This window comes from Ascidia mentula, chromosome 2, assembly GCF_947561715.1.
Source record: "Ascidia mentula chromosome 2, kaAscMent1.1, whole genome shotgun sequence".
NCBI lineage: Eukaryota > Metazoa > Chordata > Ascidiacea > Phlebobranchia > Ascidiidae > Ascidia > Ascidia mentula.
This window is the reverse complement of record NC_138567.1, coordinates 10,124,252-10,149,162: the sequence shown is the minus strand read 5'-3', so window position 1 is coordinate 10,149,162 and position 24,911 is coordinate 10,124,252. Positions and strand designations below refer to the sequence as shown.

Here is a 24,911-nt window from a genome sequence, read left to right as displayed (position 1 = left end):
CGTAAAAACGTGAAACTGGATGTTTACAAAGTGAAGAAATCGTTGTTTACACTTGTTTCAGTTGGCCTCCACAAAGACTGTACTGCAGTACATTTATAACTTGTGTTTTTTCTTTCGAGTTGCGACTCAGTGGTTCCTTTGTTTTTTTAAAGCTCTTTGACAAAACGCTATCATTATTGTTGAATAGAAATGATAATAAACGAGTTTAACAATATCTGTCTTGATTTTCTATGGAAACTAAGGTTTAATTTAATAATAACGAAGATGATTTCCTTGGATATTGACAAGGTGTTTGAAATGGCAAAAGAGTGTAAGTATCTGCCAGAACAAGATTTTAAGAAGCTGTGTGACTATGTGTGTGATTTGCTTCTTGAAGAATCCAATGTGCAACCTGTGTCTACCCCAGTGACGGTGTGTGGTGATATTCACGGACAGTTTTACGATCTTTTGGAATTGTTCCGAACTGGAGGTGAAATCCCTGAAACCAGTTATATCTTTATGGGTGATTTTGTTGATCGTGGATACTACAGTCTTGAAACATTCACTTACCTCCTCACACTAAAGGCTAAATGGCCCGATCGAATTACGTTGCTGAGGGGGAATCATGAAAGTAGACAGATTACTCAAATTTATGGGTTTTATGATGAATGCCAAACAAAATATGGAAATGCCAACGCTTGGCGCTACTGCACTACAGTGTTTGACCTTCTTACCATAGCTGCTATCATCGACTCTCGCGTTTTGTGTGTGCATGGTGGCCTTTCACCAGATATCAAAACCCTGGACCAGATTCGTACCATTGACCGACAACAAGAAATTCCTCACAAGGGTCCATTTAGTGATCTTGTTTGGTCAGACCCTGAAGAAGTGGATACTTGGGCCGTAAGCAGCAGGGGTGCCGGCTGGCTGTTTGGAGCTAAAGTTACACAGGAGTTTCTTCATCTGAACAACCTGTCTCTTATATGCAGAGCTCACCAAGTTGTGCATGATGGTTTTAAATACATGTTTAATGAAAACCTGGTAACAGTTTGGTCTGCTCCTAACTATTGTTATCGCTGTGGTAATATTGCTGCTGTTCTGTGTTTTGAAACCCCAGAGGAGAGAGAAGTAAAACTTTTTCGTGCAGTTCCAGATAATATGAGGGTCATTCCTCCCAGAACCACAACACCATATTTTCTTTAGTTCCCTTCTGCTTGTTGGCTTTGAACGGTTGCTTTATTTTGTCACAACGTTCACAAAATTCACAACGGGTTATAAATGCACTTAACAGTATATGCAAACATTAAATAAGTTCAAAACTAAACTGTCCAGCTTGTTTAAGTTAAATGTGTTGTAACTTGAAATACAGTTCAAGTACAAATGTTTCGCCTCAAATTTTTTCTAATTTATAAAAAAAAATTTATGTATGTATTCTTTTACAATTTGTACAATTTACGTTAATTCTGCATTACGTCAAGATTTTAAAACCAAGTTATTTCTTGTCGATTAAGCTTCTTTGATCCACTTGTGTTATTTCTTTATGAGCCATCGTCACTGCAAAAGGGATTGCCGTAATAGGTTGTCACCAAAAAAATTGAGATGCTATATAGCCTATGCAGCTTACTAAATAAAAAAAATCTTCACGATTGTAATTTTTTAGCAGTTTGTGTATTTAAGCGTTTTTTTCTTCTTGCGTGTTCTTTGTAGGGAATTTCATAGTTGCCCTGTAAAATGCAGCTAGGTGGGTTGTAAGATTAAAATCAACTTTTTAGTTTAGTTTCCTGGAACCGAACACATATTTCCAGTGTTATTTATCTGTTTCATCTCTACTGCTTTGTGAGTATTGCTACAGAACATTCAGAATGCTATCCAAGAGAAACAAATATATTCGAAATAAAGCAAACTTGTTAGATATTAAAAAAATAAAAGAATCCAAACGTGTTACCACATATACCCACAAGACATTTTTTCACACGCAAAACATAAATCCTTGGCATTCGTTGAACGTAAAGATATTAATGAAGGCTCCGATGCCTCATGCTTTCATGTCACAACAAAATTAATGGTGATGTTCAGTGATCCGTGTCGAGTGTGGACAAAAAGGGCTATGATTAAAAACTACGATAGCCTTTTATTCCTAAAATGCTGAATAATAATAAACGTACTTATTGTTGACAAACACACAAAAATATCATTTGAGTCAACCTGGTAATTTAAAATACGTTATTGTGCAGCGACAAACCAAACAGCGACAAATTTTCCGTCAAGCATGATTGAATTTATCCAATCAGATTCGCCTTCTTGATGTCGTCACAAGCTGAAATCGAAAAGCTGAAATTCATGAAATGATGAAATCGTCGTTGTTGAGTGGAGTTAACTTAAGTTTCATAGAAAAGAATTGCCTTGCCTTCACGTTTAGTTCTGGATTGGAAGTGAATTTGTAACTTGGTGGATTGTTGGGATAGATTTAATGACTTTTTTAGTGTATTAATTTTTTTGTTTTATATAGTCCCCAAAAAAACATCAAAATGATTTCCTTAAATATTGACAAAATGATTGAAATGGCCAAAGAGTGCAAGTACCTGCCAGAACAAGATCTTAAGAAGCTGTGTGACTATGTGTGTGATTTGCTTCTTGAAGAATCCAATGTGCAACCTGTGTCAACCCCAGTGACGGTGTGTGGTGATATTCACGGACAATTTTACGATCTTTTGGAATTGTTCCGGACTGGAGGTGAAATCCCTGAAACCAACTACATCTTTATGGGTGATTTTGTTGATCGTGGATACTACAGTCTTGAAACATTCACTTATCTTCTCACATTGAAGGCTAAATGGCCCGATCGAATTACGTTGCTGAGGGGAAATCATGAAACTAGACAGATTACTCAAGTGTATGGATTCTATGATGAATGCCAAACCAAGTATGGAAATGCCAACGCCTGGCGCTACTGCACTAAAGTTTTTGACCTTCTTACCATAGCTGCTATCATTGACTCTCGCGTTTTATGTGTGCATGGTGGTCTTTCACCAGATATCAAAACCCTGGACCAGATTCGTACCATTGACCGACAACAAGAAATTCCTCACAAAGGACCATTTTGCGATCTTGTTTGGTCAGACCCTGAAGAAGTGGATACTTGGGCCATAAGCAACAGGGGTGCCGGCTGGCTGTTTGGAGCTAAAGTTACACAGGAGTTCATTCATCTCAACAATCTGTCTCTGATATGCAGAGCTCACCAAGTTGTGCATGATGGTTTTAAATACATGTTTAATGAAAACCTGGTAACAGTTTGGTCTGCTCCTAACTATTGTTATCGCTGTGGTAATATTGCTGCCATTATGTCCATAAAAAGCCCAGAGGAAAGGGAACCAAAACTTTTCCGCGCTGTTCCCGATAATATGCGTGTCATTCCTGCCAGAACCACAACACCATATTTCCTTTAGAGGCTACTTTGTCACATGTATTCACAGTTGCACTTTGCAGTATATGTACACATTTGTGGGTTCATGAACCTTGTGGGAAGGGGTCCAATCAGATATTTTGTTTTGTTCCGAAAACAACTTTAAACTTAGTTTTCTGTGCCCAAGTGAGTGCTTTTTGCATTATTTTTTCTCTACCTTTTAACTCACAGTTCTGTTTTGCTATTTTTTTGCATATGCATGCTTTTGTATGCTGTTCACATGTAAAATGCATTGATTGTGCTTTAGGAAAGGTTTTTAACTCGAGTTCTATATATGTATCCATCAAATGTTCAACTTTTTGTTCATAATGGTCTGTGCACCACTGATGTAATTTCCCAATCGATAAGTATTGTTTTGTGCATTGTCACCAAATAATTTGACCCAATAAACCCAAAATGTTTTAAGCTTCTTGTTTTTTTGAAACATGCTGCATGTCAAAAATACAATACATGGGACACTAAGTTTATTGCAAATATGCAAACATAAATAAAGTGGATTTTATCAGGTGAATCTACAAAACATAAGGCACATAACTTTACTAAAGGTAGAAGGCAGTATATTGGCATTTGAACTGTTTTTGGTATTGTGGAATAGCGTCTACTCCCACTACTGCAAGCTACATTTAAAACATACTTAAAACTCAAACTTTCAAATGTGGTAACGAATAGGCAGCAAACAGTGAAAATTTATAGTACGAATATTTCCACACCTTGGAACAACCGATTCTAACTGACATCCAGTTAACACTAAATATCACACCAACACCTTATTATTCAAAAATCAACATACTTTGCTTAGTGCCCATGATTTAAGTCACTTTAACCAGCATAATTCACAGTGAAATTCAGAGGAAAATGGAAAAAAGTAATGCCCAGTTCCTTGCTTTTTCAAAAAATTTATACTGCGTGTGTCTGAGAGAGAGTAAAATCGCGCAACTGATCAATGATGGCAATATCTTCATGTTGGAATTCATAGCCAACGGACTCTGGCATTTGGTAAAGTTTTTCCTTTGATCTTTGGTAAAACTTCTGGGCCAAGTGGGAGTTCTCTTGTCTGAGCATATTTAACAGGTATGTCTCTTCATCAGTGCAGTAGGATGGGTGACAATCCAACACTGGACTTGGACTGTTAATTGCTCCATGCCAACTCTGCGCACTTGCACACTGTCTCATGTCAGGGGAACTTCTAGCTATCTGGCTGCCATGCTGGAGTCCAACATAGTACATTTCAGGACAATTTTGAAACTTGACAGGAGTCATTGAGCGACTTGAGTCGCTTTGGGAGGCTGGTGGTGGTGTGTAAGACAGAACCCTCTTTTGCCGTTGCAAAAGCCCAATACGATGGCTTCTGTGGGTATTCTCTGCACCTGGATGTGGTGAACTGGACAGAATACGAGTGGCACCAGCGGCAGGGCTTGGATACGGAGACTGTTCTTTGGTGCTTGGCATGCCTCCCACACCCGAATCCAAGCTCCTGGACTCTGCTTCACGATTCCTTCTCATCATAAGCCTTCTGGCATGAACTGAAGGTTGCAAGTCTTCATTATGCAAGGAACCTTCGTCTGAACTAGTTCTGGTGTGTGTTAATGCAAAGTCATTGGGCTTGACATCCACAGAGTAGGACCGGTTAATAGAAGATTCTGGGAGGCGTTGTTCAACACGATTTTCCATCCAACCCTGGAGCTTGGTTAGGACATTATGTTCTATCAATGTTCGCTCATGCATGGCCCTTTGGTCAATGCGGTGAAGACACGTTATTCTTTCAGCTTGAATGCGTTCCGATGTCAGTTGGTCCAGGGATTTTAGTTTAAATTCAGTTTGATGTTGAAGATCTTGAATTTTTCGCATCAAAGCAGAGTTGGTCTGTGATAAAGCACATCACTTTGTTAGTTGAATACACATCAATATTATTACTGCCCTGTGCAGTATATTTAAATAAGCTCCTGTATTTACGAAATTTAAGTTTGTTGTGTAAAATTCTTTTTTGTGTGGCTGTTGCTGCTAGACATGCAGAAAGAAATTTAGGCTTTACCATTCATGAAATTGACATTCTGGCACAAAAAATTGAATGAAAAAGTTTAATGTTTTTGGTATTGTAAAGTTTAAAACACCTCATTTTTTTTAATTGTATTATTATTGTATTGCTACCATAAGTTTAAACAGAAATAAAACGTACACAGGATATTTACCACTGAAAGGTTGATTATTTATTTAGGCCAGTGACATTAAAATGCATTTGATTTACTCCAACTAAAAAAAGTTTTGGCATGTTTTGACTACTAACTCTAGAATAGACCTTAAGCACCACTGTGTTGTTTTGAAAGCACTTTGACAATATCAGTGTAAAAATCTTTTGATCCCCATTGATAAAGATCCGCAGCCCAAATTAGAAATTCCAATAGTCTAAATTGCCCTAGGCAGTAGTTCTAGTGTGTGGTCCCCTATTGCAACAATAGGATATAAAAATTACCACAATCCATAAAGAAGCTACGTTGGTAAATTTGTCAAAAAAACAAGTAATCGACCTTTGTTAAAAAAATATTGTTGGGAGAAAGTTAGGGCAAAAGATCCTGAAATTCGCTGTCAAAAATGTGTTGTAGGTTGAAATGCTGTAATCATTTATTGAAGGTCTTCGTAAGAGCAAAAGGATTTTTTACGTTTAAAAAATAACTGCAAATCACTAATAATTTTAAGTTGGTCCTATGAACGATTTACATTTTGAAATTCCTGTTGCTGCCAGGCATATTGCAATTAAAAATGTACTGCTCTTCTGGCATAAACGTACAGTATTTTACGACGTTTCGTCTGCCATGCGGCGAGACTTCATCAGGTATATTTACATTTTCTCCTTAAATACCTGTTCAACAGAGTCACGCAACTCATCTCTGGTTCGCTCTATCTTCATGTGCATCTGCTCAACTATTTGTGGCGTGGGGTTTGGCAGTTGTTCAAGGACAGGCCTTTGTCGAACCTTTCCACCATCATCCCTGCACACAATACACACACATAGAATGACATTGACAATGCGTTGAACAGGTTTGATAAGCACAGTAAGTGGGGACACTTGTGAAAGTGATAACAAGTACTTTAGGGCATGGTAATTTGATGGCAACGGCCCTGAGCAAGTATAGCAATTACTTTGAGTGCTGGGTTACCCTGTTTCACATCACACTTCAGCTGTTAAAGGTTTGACTAGTACCATGTTCAAAAACAGCACACAGCAAAATAGGTAAAGAAAATCACATGTTAAAATAAAGTACCTGTAAAGAGAATAGAGTTGGGGAACAACATATGGATTGACTGCTAGTTTTTTATTATAATTGTCCAAAAGATCATTGTGCTTGTCCTGGTGCTTTACAGGTGGTAAAACTTTTTTCTGGCTTCTACAAATTTAGGAAAATCAGTTATTATACACAAAAACATCATAAAATAAATGGTTTGTGTTTGTGCACCTTCTTCTTTCTGGACTATGAGATGCAGGTCTCTTTTTCTTGCGACTTGGCAAAAATCTTGAAAATAGATTAATTTGCAAATATAAACTGTAACATTGTTAAATGATAATAATATGATGAGAATTGTTGGTACATACCGTTTAAATGAAACTTTTTGTTTATGATCATTCGCTGCAACCTGCAACAATACAAAAGGCTACAAAACTCTGTGACAAAAAATGGTTGAGAAGACAAACATACATTTTTGTCTGCTGTATTTTCTCTGGGCTCTGATTTGCTTCTTTGTGGTTTGGTTGAATCTCTATTAATATTTCTTCCTCTTTGGCGACTTGAGGCAGGTCGAGGACCAGAAATGAGCATTAGAGCAAGCTCGCCTAACGAAGAATCAACCTGGTTAAGATGTCCTGCATCCTATTTTAGTAGTTTGAAAGTACTATTTTTGTTGTAACTTGCGACAAGTTAAAAAGAAATGCACCTTCTGTTTGTTGTGTGAAGCTTAAAGTTAGTAATGTGGTTTAATTAAATTACACAAGTTACCAAAATAGATTAAACGGAGAAGAATCCTCGCCGAAGGCCTTTTGACCACATTGTATGTGCCGGATGGATTAAAGTCCAGGTCAAGTCACAATACAACACATGTTAAGCTCGGTATATTGGGTTTGCTTATTTACAACAAGACCGAGATTACAGATGAAAGTAACTACAATACATAAACGCTTGGCTTGGAATTGTGAAATACATACAGTGAGTGGATTGTTAAAAACTGAGGTCAAACCTGAGTCCATGTCTTTGGCCAAGTTTAAAGCTGTTTTCCCTTTTTTGTTTTTGTATTTATTGGAATCAATGCCTGCATCAAGAAGTAGTCTAACTATCTGCTTGTTTTGGGCCAAAACAGCCACATGCATGGGCGTATTCCCAAGCTAAAAATGTGTAAACATGTTACAAGAGAGTCAAAACCACAGATTTCATGCAAATATACTAACATGATTTTTGGCGTTGATATTGCAATTTGAAATAATGAGAATTTTGGCACATGAAACATGACCAAATCTGGCGGCAACATGTAATGGTGTGTCCTTTTGTTTGTTGAATGGAGAAACTTCACTGCATGCAGACACAAGGTGTTTTGTGGAGGTTGCATGTCCGTTCCCGCATGACATGTGCAAGGGACAATCACCATTCTAAATTAAAACAATATAGGCATTTAATCACATGTAATTTTCAACTTGTTTAACCACTTTATAAAAATAGGCACAATGGTGAAAATGTCTTTGGCAAAAGCAAGAAAATTACATGAAATTTATTGTATTGTCAGAGACAAGTCTAATGTATTTTCAAAAGATAGACTGTACCCAATCTAAAATAATGGACCCACCTTGTTTGCGCAATCAACATTGGCATTCGCTTTGATCAGATGTTTTAGAATATGATTGTGTCCACATCTCGCAGCCTCATGAATGGCAGTGTCACCTAACTATAACACACAGAGGATTCTTTTAATCCCAAAGTTTGACAAAATGTAATAAATTTTTTGGAAACCATAGAAACAGCATGTGTTGTACATAGGGACAGCATTGATCATTTAATAAAAGCATTGTCAAGGACTGTTACAAATAATATGAATTTCTTAAAACCAGATACATTATGGTAAAACTAATATTGGTACAAGCATTAAGATGTCACACATTGTTTTGTCGGTCAACAGAACAAGCTTCATCCAACAATCTATGAACAATATGAGTATGTCCAGCATTAACTGCTCTCTGCACGGCTGTGTCACCATTCTGAAAACACAATGAGCTTTTAAAATGTGCACCTGATACAAAAAACTATGCAAATCTTACGTCATCTTGTAAATCTGGATCACATCCTGACTGCAAAAGTACTCGTACTATGTCAAGGAATCCTCGATGTGCTGCAATGTGGAGAGCGGTCCTACCATGCTAAAATAAAATATTTAAAAACTATGTTTAAAGCCTACATTTGTGGAGGAACGCATGTCATTAATAAAATATATTTGTTTTTTTAATAATTGGCAATTGGAAACACAAAGTTTGAGACTGCAGCAAACCATCAGCCATGTGCATAAACCTCCATGGTTCGAGTAGGTTGCTACAATATGGAAACTGGCATATACAATCATAATGAACATTTTAATTGTACTATCCATCCAAGACTTGGACCAACAAAAGCCATGTTACAAGATTAATACACAACAAATTGCCAGACAAAAGTATATATATACCATGATAATTGTTATAATGACACCTACAAGCAACCATAATTTCGATTTTACTTACTTTGTTAACTGCAATGGTCGCCCCATTCTGTATTAATGCCACAGTTCTATGTAGATCGCCCTTAGCAGAAGCTCGGAGTAGTTGCTGTGCCAGTGGATACCGATGAGCATTTGATGAGGCCATGCCCCCATTGTTCCTTTCGTCTGCGCTTTGTGGTAACTGGATATGATCTACAGACCTGTTATCGACGCACCGAACTTTTTACACACATATGGCGAATTACAATTACGCAAATAGCGTCAGTGCTTACCGTTTGTCATCAGCGCCCCCAGTGGCGAATTTTCTAGTAAACAGTTCATTTAGGTTCAGTTAGATTGTGTTGCAGTTCAAGAGCAATGACCGATATATTGGTTTTACAGACTGGAGGTACGTAAACTAATCCTACTATGTTAAAAAAAGTCCTTTTCCAAATAGCGCACATGCGATGCATGTCTTTAAATGGACGTTGCCAAAAACCACATTTTCGGTGAACGAATTCGTTTTAACTTTACTTGCCGCGCGGTTTTCTATCCTATCATACCGATATATACGGGATAAAATAAAGGTTATACTGTGTAGTGTGTACGAGATACTGTGGTGTGGCAGATTTAACAGCAAAAGTCCTATAAAGCAATCTGAATTTCGTTGAATCCAAAAGCAAAATGGAGTTGTTTCAAATAAATTTTATGCACTTACACAACGGCGCAAGTTATCGCAGAGCGTTTTGAATCTGTAAATATTTGATAGGGACAATAGACAAGGACTACCCAAAACAATCACAAGGGTATGCCTTTGAAATTTGCGACGCAGTCACTCCGCGAATTCTGCAACGTGCCAAAATCAACCAAAAACACGTCTCGTTATTAACAGTATGCAGAAAGGACTCTCAAAACATTACATTATCCGACAGGTAAACGTCAGGCAGTTGACCATTTCTGTTACCATCACGACAATACGTCGAGATTATTGTACTAATACTAAAGTCTTGCAAGAGCAATGCTAACGACATGTTAACGGTACTTCAGGAATCGCCTTCTCTCCGCCGTGTTGGATGCGAAACAGAACAAAATCCTCATCACACATGGGACTGACACGATTATTGAAACAGCTATGCATCTACATCCGCATATCAATAACAAAGTAGGTCACAAAATGAAACAGTTTTCTTCTCAAACTTAATTGTCATTTCTAAGGTGGTCGTGTTTACGGGTGCCTTCAAGCCAGAAAGATTCAAGGACTCTGATGCAGACTTTAATGTGGGTTTTGCAATTGGTGCATTGAGTTGTTTATCTGAGAGTGGTGTATATGTCGCCATGAATGGACTGATAAAGCACCCCGATGAAGTTTACAAAGATAAAGAAGATGGAAACTTTTATAAGCAATGAGATGTATTGAATACGAAAGAAGAGTGCATTTTAGCATTACATTTGCAACAATCATACAAAGCGTAAAATTATTTCATAATTACTTTTTAATCACAAAATGTTGAATAAAGCATTTGAACTTCAGATTGTCTCTGCACAAAGTATTTCAATCCAGTAGCCATCTGGATCTTTTATAAAGGCCAGTCCTTTCATTTTGCCTGTAAAACAACAGCAGTCAAAACTGAGCATCCAACTGATGGTATTTTATACAGTTACCGCCATCCGGGGTTTTTACATATTCCACTCCAAACTCATCAAATCGTTTACATGCTGCATACACATCAGGCACAGATATACCAATATGACCAAAACCTCTTGGGTTGGAGTTGCCATTATGGTATGTAGTATCGTCAGTCTCTGAGCCCCAGTTACTACAGTAAAAAAAAATAGTATATAACAGTAATAAAAACTATCCTTGCTTGTCGTAAGAAACATTTGGGTTGTCTTGTTTGTAGAAGCTTTTTAACAATTCTACAGCTCTATCAGCATAAAATCCACTTTGGCAGATCAGTGGAGTACCAATACTAGGAGTTAATGTTTCATCAGAGTGTATGCTAAGCACTGATCCACAACCACCAAATCTTTCATTTTTGCACCCAAAGTACACAGTATGAATGCCAATGCTACGTAAGGCAGCAGCACACATCACACAAGGTTCCACAGTTACATACAGTGAGCACTTGTCGAAAACTTGTTCAGTTTGTTTCATCTTTTGTGCATACATGGCATTATCAATAGCAACCATTTCAGCATGCCTTGTTGCATTTTTCGTTTCGTTAACTTTGTTTCGCCCTGTACCTATGACTTCACTATCATCGTACACAATAATACATCCAACAGGCACTTCACCATTGTTCAGAGCCTCTTCTGCATATTTAAATGCCAAATCCATCCACTTATTTGTATGACCATGATTCATTTTTTTTTTCATTTGCATTTGTTAGTCCAACATTTTGTAATTACATTGCAATAATCCTATAGTACATTATTTAAATCCTATTGGTGAACAACCTAAACCAAATGCTACCAGTCGTCATGATATTTTAGTGAAACAACATACTGTGTAAGTTCAACAGTTCCAGGTTGCCTAAGTGCCCATACTCTTCTTGCCTTCTCTTCACTTGGCATGTCTTTTGGATCAGCATAACCCACAAAATATATTGAGAACTTCATGCTTGGAATGTGGATTTGAGTTAACAATCTGTACATAGTTTGTGCTTGTGTAACAGATTAAATAATACTTATTGCCAATGTGAGTTAAGTATATTAGAACCTCATTCCTAAGACTTTTGAGTAAAATTCAAGTGATTTCTTCGGATCTTTCACTCTAAGCATAGTTTGTTGCATCACAAAATCCTGCCAAATCAAAACGGGCAGTTTAACTATTGTAATTTCATGTAGTCATCAAATAACCTTTGTAAATGCACCCGGTTCATGCAAGGAAGCTTCTATTTCGTCTTGTGTTAACCCAGTTAGTTCTGCCATCACGGTAAAAGTCAAGTCCTTACCTTACTACAATGCTGCAATCTGAAGGCGTAATAATATAGTTTTTTGAAATTGTATAGTGTATGGTGTACTTTTGCCAATGTGCTCAGGCACAAGCACACCATATTGCTTAAATTTTATTTAACAAAACCAAGTGCAAATGAAGCTCAAGCGCAAACATAACAGAACAGGCTAGACGTCTATTACATCAATCGTTTTTTTTTCTTTACATCTGCACTGTTGCAGAAGTACATTTTGGTAGCATTGACTTCATAATGTCAATTATTTTAAAATTACAAGCTTTTTGCAAAAGCACAGTCGTAATGAAGAACATACAATACGTGACTACGCAAATTTCACGTGTTTATTCGCAGCACACGTGATTTCAGAAAAAATGTGACGTCATAAATACTGCAATTATTAAGGCGTGACGAAACTGTTGTGATTGTAGGTTGCCGCACGTGTTTTGGTGAAACTACTATCTGACAAAGCTACCCTAAGCAGCGACAATGAAGATTTATTTCGCGCTTTGATGTCCAAAACCCCACTTCAAAATATACCAATGATGGAAACGGGACGACAAATCGGCCACAAATATGAATCGAAAGAACGAACTGACGATGTAGATACCAAGCAATCGGTTACATTTGATGAACTCTTACTGTCAGATAACGTCCTCAAAGGGTTAAAATCCTCTGGCTTCCTTACACCCTCACCTATACAGCTGAAAGCTATTCCACTTGGAAGATGTGGATTAGGTAAACAATTGAACTTTAGCCTACTATACGCAACAATATTCTATTACGGTATGTTGGTACAACGTTGTGCATAAATTGATTTTTGTTTAGATATGGTTGTCCAAGCAAAGTCGGGTACAGGCAAAACATGTGTGTTTTCTGTAATAGCCCTGGAAAGTATGGAACCACATTCTCCATCTTTGCAAGTAGGTATTTCTTTAACTCATAAAGTTTTGATGTAAAAAAATATTGGTCAATGGTTTTGATGCAAAAAAATTTGGCTTTTGTTTGTTTGTTTTCATGAAATTAAAATTTATGTCCAGGCGGTTGTCCTTGCTCCTACTCGTGAAATAGCTCTTCAGATCCACAGTGTGATGACAGGAATAAGTTGTTACATTCAAGGCCTGAAAATTGAAGTTTTTATAGGCGGGACCGAAGTTTCAAAGGACAGAATTAAAGCAAAAAAGTGTCATATTGCCATAGGGTCACCAGGTACAGTTTTTTTCATTCAAACAAGTGGTTGTTTCACCCACTCACAAAAACAATTGCAATAGGCATTAAATAAACTTGTCAAACACTCACTTGTGAATTCTGAAAGTAGACTGTGTTTGTTGCACCACCTGAACAAGTATGTAATTTATTCGAATACTGAACAAGTGTAATTTATTTTCAGGGAGAATCAAGCAACTGATTGAATTGGAAATACTTTTGGTAAAACATGTTCGTTTGTTTGTTTTGGACGAGGCTGATAAATTGGTCGACGAAGGCACATTCCAAACTCAAATAAAGTAAGTTTACCATTAAATTATGTATTTAAGTTTGCATTCTTACGAATTGCTGTTTAATGTTTAGTTGGATTTATTCATCCCTCCCCGCCAACAAGCAAATGTTAGCTGTCTCAGCAACATATCCAGAGGTTCTAGCTCAGTTTTTAAAATGCTACATGTGCCAACCACAGTTCGTTCGCTTGAACCCCACAGACCCATCTTTGCTGGGTGAGGATGCAAAATCATGCACTAGAATTCTGCCATAAAAATTATGTTATTCACAAGTTCATTTATGAAACAGGATTACGCCAGTATTATTATGTGGTTGGTGAGCAGTGTCTTCCATATATCATGTTTGAAAGAAAAACACAAGGCATCATAGAGTTACTCACCACCTCTACATTTCAACAAGCTCTTGTGTTTTCAAATTTTCACACCAGGCAAGTTACAAAAATACATGCACAGTCATTCAAACTAGTTTAACGTTTGATGGAAAATAAGTCAGTTTATTTGATTTTATTATTTTTTAGAGCACATGGTTTATCAGAGGCTTTGAATTCAGCCGGATGGCCAAGTACCTATATATCTAGTAATCTTCAACAATCGCATAGAATTGAGGCCATAAATAAATTGAAAGAATTTAAATGCAGGTATCATATTCTCATCTTATGCACCAAGGTTGTTTGTTTATGCTTATTTGTGCTTCTTGAGGGTGCTTATATCTACTGACCTTACATCACGGGGAATCGACGCCTACCACGTTGACTTAGTTGTAAACATGGACATTCCGCCCGATTGGGAAACGTACATGCACCGAATCGGCCGAGCGGGAAGGTAAACGTGTGAAAGTGTGGGAATTATGTCTGTAATGTTTACAGTTGTGTTATGCTTGCAGATATGGTTCCCGAGGTGTCGCTGTGACTTTGATCGGGTCACTGCAAGAGGAGGAAAGATTCCTTGAACTTACAACGCAGTGTAACGCTACAGTGGTGAAATTAAGCTGCCTTAGCGAGATTCACATACAGTCTGCATCACTGGTAAACAAACTTATTCCTTTATAGGCACAATGTGTAAAATAAGTGCGTCATGCACGAGACCTCCGGCTCACTATGGACAGGATTCTTTTCACAATAATCAATAATATTTCAGAATCAAATGGAAACAATTACGGATCTGCCCAATATTGATACGCGGCCTGTTGAATCAAAACTTTCGGAAGATACATCACAACATTTAAACTCGAATAACCACACACAAACGGAAGGGGATTCTCACAGCATTGACCGAGATACGGAAACCGACAGCAGTAGTCTGACAGAGGATGAATGTTCCACTTCCTCGTCCCAATACAGCGATGAGACAATCGAAGAAAAAAATCAATCCCAGGTTGCCCTGCCGACAATACCGAGTCTAGCGGAACTGATGCAAACCAGTCTTCACCTGCGCCAAAACCTCCACTTGCAATCAATGAGCTCCGATGAGTTGAAAGCTGATTTTGCGTATTACGTTGAGCACGGTGAATTCGCTCCACCGCCTGAACGCCTTCGCAACAGCCCAGTAAACGACGAGGGATTGAAATGCGCAAATGCGAAAACCAATGGATTTGAAAGCATAAAAAGCGATGAAAATGGCGCACTGTTGCGCAATGCGGAAGTGAGAACTAATTCTCAAAACTTCAGATCACAAAAGAATAAAATTGTTTTGCCGGAAAATGGCGTATCACACGAAAATATCAACGGAATGGAAAATTCCGAAATTGTGGTTGAAATGGACAGCGTTTACTCGAAGCCAGCAGCGCACGTGTCTGAAACGGCTACTGCAAAGTACACTGCAAATGTAAATCTCCCAACCACTCAACATGGACGCGCGACATACAAAATTCAAGATTATGTAAGCAACTCTTCAACACATCAGAAACAAGAGGTCTTGGTTCCTGATATGACAAATAGAGGAAGCACCGATTTTAAAACTAGTCATAAAACGAAAGATCCGAACTCCCCCCAAAAAAGTTATCACAAATCTAAAACAGAAAACACTTTCTATGAGTTCGACAGTGAGCACGAGGATTTTGAATGCCTAGAAGAAGAAACGGAGCAAAAAGCAAATGCAGCCCAGACGAGTTGTCACGAATATTCACCTACATGTTCGCATTGTCACTGTGTTTCGCCGTGGGTTTTGTACGAGGACGACCAAGAATTTTGTGAATATGTGTATAGGCGCGCCCTATGGCATGCCCGACAGTATGTCCATTCAACGTAAGTTTCATTAGCTGCGCATCATTTTTCGTTTGTAAAATATTTTTTGCATCGTGTTCACATTCCTATAGTTCCATACTTTTTTAAATATGTTGCAATGTTGTTTCCTTTTGGCTGTAATTTTGTTGAAAGGTATACAATTGTGTTCGTTGCCAAAGTTTTGTTTGTCCACGTTGTTGAAATACACTGCAATTTTATAATATTTGGTGATGTAAATATTGTCAGAAGTTTTTGTGTAGGTTATACAACTTGGCGTTATTGGCGCACGTTACGGAAATATATTTTCTGCAAGGCAACACGTATAGTTTTAACTATAGTTGATCGCACATCAGTGAAACGTATTAACCTGCAGGTTTATTTCCGATGTTCCGTGTGTAGTGTCTTAGCAAGGTAAATTCCTTTAGGCTTAAGAATTTTTTTATTGGAGATTGGAGCCATAAAGATTGCATTTTTCTCATCAAAATTGTTTGAGGCCAGACAGCGAAGTTTTATTTGCAGCACGTAATACAAGCAAGTGTTTGTTGGCTACCAATAACTTATAACGGCCTCAATAACTATAAAATAATTGTGACGAAATCATTCCAAACTTAAGATAGGCTATTTGTTATAACATTCAATTTGTTAGTGAGACTGTTCTTTTGGAGCTTCAGGTATCACTATCATCACTACTACTCTGCTCATCTTTCAACAAGCGGCAAAAGGAGGACCTTCACTGCCGTAATTTGATATTCCCAAGGCAGCCTTAATTGCTTGTTCAGCGCACAGCCGGGAATACTCTGTGGTATCACCTTGGGGTCCATTTGTTTGGTGCATCAATGGGACCGGGTGATCTCTCGCCGTCTGCTGGTGGAGATTATGTTGATTCATGTTGTGAATAAAAAGTCTTAAACTTTCTTCAATCGCTTTCTCGTGTTGCGTGACATGCATTTGTGCCGCCGGTACTGGCGGATAAAGAGGAAATGCTGCCGGAGGTGGTAGGGGCCACATCGCAAAATTGTGAGGTACAGGGTGCCTGCTGGGATCAAATATTTGACCAAATGCGTTCATGGGAGGTGGAAAGCCATAAGTAACATTTGAAACATGATTATTAATCGGTATGGCGTTGGACTCCAACTCTTCCTGGTTCGGGACCAAGTTTTCCTTTAGTCTGCTGCGTCTCTCTCTTAGTTTTTGTCTCATGTACGTGTAAGAGTGGCTTGGAGGTCGTACTCGACGATTTCCAAAGTTCTGCACAGTATTACATTTTTTTGCAGAAACGAGGGTGTATTGTATCAATGTATTATATTGACGTATTATATGTTATTACAGCCAATGTGCGCGGACAGTTTTATTGCAAAAATTAGCTTGTATATTTTCCCCACTGTCTTACCAAGTTCTGCTCCGTTCGGATGAAACCCTCCATGGAAACCAACTTTTACCAGAAGTTTGAGAAAACCCTTCAATGGTTTCAAGCAAAAATCAATTGACCAAAAACTGCCGACCAGCAACGGTTTCTATGTTAACATTCGTCGTCTCCAAAGGAAAAACGTAACAAAACACAATTGTTGCCTCATCAACGAATGTTCAGTATGTGATTTAGGATTAATTTGTGTCCATTCTCTCTACAGTAGCATTAGTTTTTAATTGTTGTTGTTTGATTTGCGTGAGAAAGTAGCTGCTCTCGAGCGCGATCACGAGTTGACCATTGTACCAATTGAGCGGACACGCGTTGGATTTTGTGTCCTGATTTTACGTGAATCTTTAGAATTCGGAAAGTGTGTGGCTTTGTCCGTGTGTGGTAAACACGTAAGTTGTAATAAACACAGGGCAACTATCAAATCATGAGAAACCGGATAGGATAGTTAACGAAGTATGGCATACAATACAAACAGTGGTGGAAGGGTTTACCGACCCTACAGAAAGGCATCGGTACGTTTTTGATTGGTTAATGGCTTGTATTGAGTTGTATAACTTGGTGTGCAGATTTCCTAAAATTTAAATTTTTAGGAGTATCTTACCAACCAACAGAAGAGTGCACCCACTCCTGTTACCTCAACCACTCCAAAATCGTATGTTGTGTCATATTTGCTCTTCAACTAATGTTAGCCAATGTGTTATGTATGTTTATGTACATTGTTTTCAACAAAGAGATTTGGAAAAGGAAAATGAAGTGCTCAGACAGAAAGTGGTGCTTCTAACAAGAAACCTCGACCATGCCGAAGCTGAGTATTCACAGAGCAGGGAGTATTTGGAGTCTCAACTAGATGTGACGAATGACAAGTTACGAAAAGTATCTGCCCAGTACAAAACGTAAAAAAGATTTTTTTTCAGATTTTACATTTGCTTGTAACAGAATAACTTAATTGTTTGTTCAGACTGCAATCGAGCTATGTGACTCTACAAACTACAAATCGTGAACTTGAGAGCAAAGTAACAAAGGTGGTGAGTTGTTCCTATAATATAGGGCTCGGCATCGTAACTGACGCCTGCAGATTTACAGTCTAAACATATTTTGCAAGCTAACACAAAGGTTACAGATGGTTAAAAATGAAGAAAAGGTTTGAAATGACAATCATTCCAGATTTCAAATCACATGTTTTATTTTGCTTTGCATGCTTTTAAGACTTTTTATATGTACCTGTTTTCAGTATTTTTGTACATTTTCACATTGTAGCTTTTATTTATTTACCTCATATTTCCCATGTTACCTGATATATTAAAAATACAACTAGACAAAAAAATTACTTTTTAGTTAAAATTAATCAAACACCAAATTTAACTTTTTTGTTTGTACAAACACACTTTCCACAAATTTGTCATAACTTTTTGTGCAAATAAATCATTTTTTTAGTTATACATGCATTGCATGTGTGCAGCAATCACTTTTGTATATTATGCATATTTGAGTCGCACCCAATGCATTTGACTTGGACCACCTGTTGTGAATAATTTATGACGCAGTTCAAAATTGTCGAACATTTTCTGTGATATTGAACTAAAGCTCGGTTTAGATTAATCGCTTGGAAAATGAGAAGAGCTCTATGGTTCAAGAGATCAATGAACTGACAAGAAAAATTACAGATCTCAGGGGGTCTTTGCTGAAAGCACAGGAGGAAAATGTAAAACTTTTTTCTGTGTTACAATTTTTTATTTTTTTTTGATCAACTTTATAACTCTGTTGAAGTTTATAACTGTAAAAAAATTTTTCACAGGAACGATTGAGAAAAGACTGTAACCTAGCTGTCCAGCTTTTGAAGTGCAATCAGTCATCATACCAATCACAAAAGCCTGAACAGGTTGGAACAATATAACAAGAAAAAACTGAAATATTTGTTTAATCTAGAGAAAAGGTCCACTGCCATCGCAGCCATGTCATTGCTGGAAGCTTGTAATTCACAGTGGAGTATACATGACAAACTTAGACACAATAAAAACACTGCTCACTCTTTCAAAGCATAATATACTAAAATACATTACAGTATTCTCTTGTTTTTTTTGCAGGTACCACAAGAATTGCAGCAACGAGTAAGTGACTACAAAATGCAGCTGCAGGATTATAATGAATACATCAATCCATATGCAGACAGCGACAGTGAAAATGAGGATCGATCCAGTGGTCCCAAAAAAACTTCAAAAGAGCAAAGGGTAACTTGGAAAAAAATTAATTCCTTTCAAAAGCAAGTTATAAATATTCTATGTTATTCTAAGACCTGTGATGTATGACAGTAACATGGGAATTAAATTACTGAAAAATTTTGGTTTTCTGACCTGTATTTTTATTGATCAGGAAAATTCCATATCTACTGATGTGCTTGCTCAAGTGCTACAAAAGCCAGAGAATGTGCACATGAATTTGGAAGCGGCAGATTTTATTCGTGATCCTCAGCTTACATCTACATATAAAGCCCGTTACACTGAGAGAAAGTTAATAAAACCAAACTATGGGGAAGGTACATATACCTATATTGCACATCTGTAATTATAAAAACATCAGTATCATAATGCAAGTTTGTTTTTATGTATCCCTTAACATGACCCTATATATAATTGTAAATTATAAAAACTATACCTGTAGAGCACTCTTGGCCATATTTGTTTTAAGTTTTGTTTATACGCAGAATCACGACACCAAACTGTTACAAAGGCATCTTCTCCTTGGGAACACAAAGCTGTTTCTGAATCAAATTCTGGTCCATGGGAACAAAATCATGGTACCTCGAACGAATCTTCCCCATGGGAGCGCAGAGCTATTCCTGCTACTCCTGAGTATCAAGAAGTTGATGAAGCCCCAGCTGGAGCATATGGAGCTTATGCTGTTGGTTCCAGAAGAAGAATGCCAATCACAGAGCCAGACTCAAGACGCCAAATACCGCAGAAACTACCACAGCAGCCAGTGGATCAATTTTCCCAACCTTCACCACCAAGCAGTCCAGAGGATATTGAGTTTAAAAAACCTACCATTCCTGATGCATATGTTGCCCCAAATTTTCTTGCCAAAGCTGCTGAAATAGCTGCCAGTGTATCCTCTTCAAAGTCAAGCTCTCAAAAAAGTTCACCCTTCAAGGTCAGGGGCAAGGAGTCTGCTAGCAGAGCGGAGACTTCGTCTTTGCTTACAGGTGACAATAGTGACGAAGATGAACTTTACGAAGCACCAACATCCCAAAACCAAAGTCCATCCAAGTCTTACATTGTTAATGACCACCAGCCCGAAAGCCATGGTCTGCTCAACCAAGCAATTCATGATGATGAGTATGATGCAAATGAAGAACAAGGAAAAGAAATCACTTTGGAATGGGACTCCATGGATGGGTACGAGGAGGAACATCTTCCCATAAGATCCGAAGATGTGGTGAACACCAATCCACCTCATAATGTGGTTCCTGCGCAACCACAGGAAAATCTACTCTTGTCCTACAATGAAGTAGAAGTAAAAAAGGAACCAGAAGTACAAAATATTGAAGACCTGCTGAGTTTAAACATCGAGTCTCCAGTCAAATCACCAGGTAGTGTTACTGGCGATCAACACGATAACCAACCAAGTGGTCACCTGTTGTCAGAGATTGTTAACAGCAATCCCAGTTTTGAAAGTTTTCTTCTGACCACTCCCCCTCCACCACATGAGTTCGCATCTGTGGAAGAGGAGAAAAAGGCACCTGATGCATCCATTTATACCGTGGTGGATCAAGGCCAAGATTTAGGTGAACAGAGTGCTAGCGTTCTTCCAAATTTAGCTGCTGAAGACTTGGTGAAACCCAATGATGTCATAGAGGTGGTTGACATTGACGATGAGCAGCCAGATGTGAAAAGGAGGAATAGCTTTGAGCAGGCAAGAGAGTATGGAAGTGTTATGGACTAAATACCATCAATGATATGCATTAATCAGATGTATGTTATGCTTAAAGTGGAAAGTTTTTTAAAGTTGATTGTGAAGGAAAAGTGCAAGATTGTAATTTCCATTGTGCCCTTTCTTGCAATAGTGCTTGTTAGTGTTTAGCAGGCAATTGTTTGGTGTGACTACCTTGTGAAGCCGTTTTTCATATATCATTTCTTTGACACTGTACAATGAACCCCACTGCAACTCTCCCATTTAAAAATGTTTCTGGTTAGCTGTTGGCATTACATCCTCATATCATGAACCAAACTGTTGCACTTTCCCAATCATGTGGTGCTAGTGCTAATATTTGCCGTTTTACATTTTTTGTAATTTTTGGTTCAATAAGCATATTTTGTACAATTTCAAGTGTTACTGTTAGAGTGTTTCATGTCAGTTTCCATTTACTGGATATTTCTGACATCATGTGGTTGATACATTTTATTGCTGCCACTTGTTGCTGTATTTTCAACCTATGTCCGCCTTGTTACATTCAGCACTATGTTAACTAGTTACAGAATTACACTTGTAGAACCCTGATTTAAATGTGTTGCCCAACACCTACATTACATGTCAAAAAATCCTGCATCCTACAGAGTGTTCTTTTTAGTTAGGAAAGTAACATTTTTCTGTCTGTACTAACTAAGAATGTGACAAAAAAGGTTTTTAAAACATTTGGTCAAAATTTGAACATTAGTAGCGTGCAAAATTTGGAATGAACGAGCTACATAAACTTGGCAAAAATGCAAAGTGTAAAAACCGATATGTCACTGCATTAAGCGTCGTAATCATCATCATCATCATTATCCTGGGGTGCCTTTGGAACCAGAACCGGAGTCTGGGTAGGTGAAGGAAACTGCGATATTCTTGCACCAAGAGAATTAGAATCTTTTTGTGCAGACATGGGGTTGTATGGATACTGAAAACCAGTTATTGCCCCCGACTTGTACAAGTTTATATCTTTGGTGGTTGCGTCGCTTAAATGCTCGCTACCTGATCTTGGAGTTAACACAGATGGTGAGTGTGCTTCTCCAGCAAAGGGGCTGTACAAAAACGACAGCATTCCACCCTCTGGCATTGTCTGCTCAGTATTCGCTTTAGGCCCACCAAGTGGTAGCGGAACAGCTACTGGTGTTGGACGATACAGATGTGCCATGTTCAGAGCTGAGGGTATAGCTGGCGATTGTGCTTGTTGAGATAAATGGCCTCCATTGGATTCTGTTGGCCTTGGGATAGTGTTAGACACTTTAATATTTGGCACTGATGCTGTGAGTTTGTTTTGTGCAACCACAGCACTATTCGTAACAATTACAGGGGCACGTGGTGCCTGTGCTGCAGTGGGCTTTATTGACATGTCAATAGCTTCATCGTTGGAGACCTTCTCAGTGAGTCTCTGCTTGGCTTCTGCACTGCTGTCCAACTTTTTCAATAATTTCTTCTTCACCTCCTGAGATGTTTCTTTGTTGCCTTTCTGCTTTTCGCCATCATCGGTTGCAGCATCAGACGACATGAGATTGGACAGGGGAATGTGAAATGAGAGACTGTCACTTGTCATTTGAGTTTTTAATCTAAGTATAAACGATAAGTATGAGCAAAATAACAGTCATCATTTAGGTCAAATAAAATTAATTACTTTTCATTGTGTGCCCTGTGTTTTGGGCTTGAATGTCCAGTTGAAGACAAGGAGGAAGATAAAAGGCCATTACTGCCATCTTGGGATGACTCTCCATAGGAGTCTTCATCTTCAGATGATGTGGCCTGAAAAATATAAGCAAAAAAATTGATATTTTTTTGTCTGTAAAACGGTGCTTCTTTCCATACAAAATCAAATATACATAAGATTATGTAGGACAACTGTTAAATTCCTTGTGCAAAAATGAACAAATTAACCAACTGCTTTCTGTTTTTAATGAAGAATAAACAACACTCACCCCAGTTTCATCTTTAGAAGGGTTTTGGGTGGCATTTCCCAGTTTGGGCCTCTTTTTGGGTGTTTTAGGTTGTGCTGAAGTTCTGCAAATTTGTTCTCAAATGATAACACACAGTCTACGGTGTAACGATAACAAATCAGTACAATTTTTATGCAATAAATATATACCTCTTTCTCGCAGTCTTTTTGGATTCATCAGCATTAGCATTGCTAGTACCTGCCTCATCCTCATTCTGCATGTCAGCTACATTGGCAACTACATCTTTGAGGAAATCGAACATGCCAACATTATTGATACACTCTTTCCTGCAGCAAAAATGTAGGTTTTTAATTATATGATGGAGCTTGGATATAGTCCTTGTGACTTCTTGCAATTTCACTTACAAATGTGATGTTGACATTGTTTTTGCATGTTTTGCCTTGGTTACTTCACCCGTGTGCTGTAATATAGATACCAAAAACATCTCCAAACATTTAGCTTCACAAAATCATTCAGGAAAGTTAATTATACTTAAAAATGTGTATTTGCATTGCTAAACAAGCATAAAGTCTAAACAACTTTTTTCTACAGAATACACACAATCATGCTTTTCATAAAGGATACAAATTAATACTGGCACTGCTGCAGCAACTTTTCCAATTTCATCATCAGTTTGCATTATCTTTTTTATTCTTGCCTGAAAACATTAGTAGGTTTAAAAATATTTACAAAAGGACAGTGTTCAAAACAAGTAAAATTTGTTGCAAACATAACAAAAGTATTGTGTGGTAATGGTAAACCTGATAGTGATTGACATTGTTATGTATTTTGCACTTCTATGTGTACAATTAAACTAAAGATGTGGAAGGGATGTAAAACAAAATATTACCGGAGGAAACCTGGAGTTGTATTTCTTTTTCTTTGATGGCATCTTGGTGGTTTACAAATCACGTTTCTTCATTTAGTTGCACATTTTCAAGCTAGCATTTAGGTTTAATGCAATAATTGTTCATTATCAATTACACGTCAATTCTGAGACAAACAATGATCAAAACAAATACAATTTGTTTTCACAACAAAACACATACTAACTTCAGTGTCACCAATAATATTACACAAAAGTAAATGTTTTCCTTATCAGCTCCTCTTCCCTTGGATCCATTGTGTGAATGTGAATTCACGACACGACTTCATTCTGAAAGAATAGTGAAATAAAATTGCCACGACGGACAAGGTAGAGCATACATTAACCAAATGCGTATTTTCGCAAAGAATATTTTCAAAAAAAAAAATAGAGTGATCTGAAAAAACCTAAAAACTCAAGCAAACCTTCCATTTACTAGTAACATCAATTTAGTTGTTTTGGGCGTTGAGAATGTTTTCGTAATAAATTACCACGCATTTGCACCGATAAAACCGTAAAGAGGTCACAATCACCACAAAGTAAAACTTTCTTTGTCCTTTATAGAATTCCTTGTACTTAATAAATGACTGCCGTTGTGTCGCCAACAATCCTAAAATTGCAAACCAAAGCATCTTAAACAATCTTGTCCCTGTGTCACATGCGCCTGCGATGTGTAATATGCAGAATACACGATGATGCAACGAAAAGGCACCATTAGTTTAACCAAAGCTTGTGACAGATTGGTTTACGTTAAGCTAGACTTCGGTTCAAAAATAATCCAATATGCGGCCTTGGTGTTAAATTATCTGAACGCACTTATAAATACTTTGGTGTTGTACCTCATACTAAGGGTGAGTGGTGTTTTTCTCGATATTGTTCTTGTGGTACCAAGCGATCCGTGACAAA

The 24,911-nt window shown here is 37.8% G+C and overlaps 8 protein-coding genes and 2 pseudogenes across 8 annotated transcripts; 5 read left to right on the top strand and 5 right to left on the bottom strand.

The window, feature by feature from the left end:
- Positions 1-264: 264 nt before the first annotated feature.
- Positions 265-1,182, top strand: LOC145888917 (serine/threonine-protein phosphatase 6 catalytic subunit pseudogene; annotated as a pseudogene).
- Positions 1,183-2,405: 1,223 nt separating this feature from the next.
- Positions 2,406-3,852, top strand: LOC145890608 (serine/threonine-protein phosphatase 6 catalytic subunit pseudogene; annotated as a pseudogene).
- Positions 3,853-3,898: 46 nt separating this feature from the next.
- LOC145890607 (uncharacterized) lies at positions 3,899-9,397 on the bottom strand. The gene is made up of 12 exons (XM_082981723.1): positions 9,195-9,397; positions 8,739-8,837; positions 8,580-8,678; positions 8,270-8,368; positions 7,878-8,075; positions 7,670-7,814; positions 7,135-7,268; positions 7,032-7,072; positions 6,895-6,951; positions 6,703-6,825; positions 6,300-6,429; positions 3,899-5,305 (listed from the first exon to the last, which is right to left on the bottom strand). Exons 1-12 carry the CDS (start codon positions 9,315-9,317, stop codon positions 4,340-4,342), a joined length of 2,214 nt encoding a protein of 737 aa, XP_082837849.1. The 5' UTR covers positions 9,318-9,397; the 3' UTR covers positions 3,899-4,339.
- A 111-nt stretch (positions 9,398-9,508) lies between these two features.
- On the top strand, positions 9,509-10,558 carry LOC145888395 (L-asparaginase-like). Its single transcript, XM_082979133.1, has 4 exons — positions 9,509-9,560; positions 9,921-10,083; positions 10,199-10,313; positions 10,367-10,558. Exons 1-4 carry the CDS (start codon positions 9,530-9,532, stop codon positions 10,556-10,558), a joined length of 501 nt encoding a protein of 166 aa, XP_082835259.1. The 5' UTR covers positions 9,509-9,529.
- On the bottom strand, positions 10,539-12,126 carry LOC145888393 (lactoylglutathione lyase-like). Its single transcript, XM_082979131.1, has 5 exons — positions 12,011-12,126; positions 11,871-11,953; positions 11,658-11,798; positions 10,814-10,968; positions 10,539-10,755 (listed from the first exon to the last, which is right to left on the bottom strand). The coding sequence occupies exons 1-5, from the start codon at positions 12,080-12,082 to the stop codon at positions 10,679-10,681; spliced, it is 528 nt and encodes a 175-aa protein (XP_082835257.1). The 5' UTR covers positions 12,083-12,126; the 3' UTR covers positions 10,539-10,678.
- Positions 10,983-11,643, bottom strand: LOC145888394 (tRNA-specific adenosine-34 deaminase catalytic subunit ADAT2-like). Its single transcript, XM_082979132.1, has one exon. The coding sequence runs from the start codon at positions 11,532-11,534 to the stop codon at positions 11,007-11,009; it is 528 nt and encodes a 175-aa protein (XP_082835258.1). The 5' UTR covers positions 11,535-11,643; the 3' UTR covers positions 10,983-11,006.
- A 405-nt stretch (positions 12,127-12,531) lies between the features above and the next one.
- On the top strand, positions 12,532-16,006 carry LOC145890603 (uncharacterized). The gene is made up of 10 exons (XM_082981720.1): positions 12,532-12,840; positions 12,931-13,025; positions 13,143-13,311; positions 13,493-13,607; positions 13,672-13,814; positions 13,888-14,026; positions 14,117-14,236; positions 14,298-14,420; positions 14,482-14,623; positions 14,736-16,006. The coding sequence occupies exons 1-10, from the start codon at positions 12,615-12,617 to the stop codon at positions 15,843-15,845; spliced, it is 2,382 nt and encodes a 793-aa protein (XP_082837846.1). The 5' UTR covers positions 12,532-12,614; the 3' UTR covers positions 15,846-16,006.
- Positions 16,007-16,525: 519 nt separating this feature from the next.
- On the bottom strand, positions 16,526-17,243 carry LOC145890057 (uncharacterized). The gene is made up of 2 exons (XM_082981098.1): positions 17,211-17,243; positions 16,526-17,068 (listed from the first exon to the last, which is right to left on the bottom strand). The coding sequence occupies exons 1-2, from the start codon at positions 17,241-17,243 to the stop codon at positions 16,526-16,528; spliced, it is 576 nt and encodes a 191-aa protein (XP_082837224.1).
- Positions 17,244-17,586: 343 nt separating this feature from the next.
- On the top strand, positions 17,587-21,772 carry LOC145890604 (uncharacterized). Its single transcript, XM_082981721.1, has 9 exons — positions 17,587-17,749; positions 17,828-17,889; positions 17,969-18,130; positions 18,196-18,262; positions 18,832-18,939; positions 19,033-19,116; positions 19,322-19,465; positions 19,608-19,770; positions 19,939-21,772. The coding sequence occupies exons 1-9, from the start codon at positions 17,693-17,695 to the stop codon at positions 21,174-21,176; spliced, it is 2,085 nt and encodes a 694-aa protein (XP_082837847.1). The 5' UTR covers positions 17,587-17,692; the 3' UTR covers positions 21,177-21,772.
- Positions 21,773-21,873: 101 nt separating this feature from the next.
- On the bottom strand, positions 21,874-24,185 carry LOC145889366 (uncharacterized). Its single transcript, XM_082980313.1, has 7 exons — positions 23,991-24,185; positions 23,726-23,798; positions 23,506-23,599; positions 23,290-23,427; positions 23,123-23,204; positions 22,825-22,949; positions 21,874-22,759 (listed from the first exon to the last, which is right to left on the bottom strand). The coding sequence occupies exons 1-7, from the start codon at positions 24,030-24,032 to the stop codon at positions 21,967-21,969; spliced, it is 1,347 nt and encodes a 448-aa protein (XP_082836439.1). The 5' UTR covers positions 24,033-24,185; the 3' UTR covers positions 21,874-21,966.
- Between the last annotated feature and the right edge of the window lie 726 nt (positions 24,186-24,911).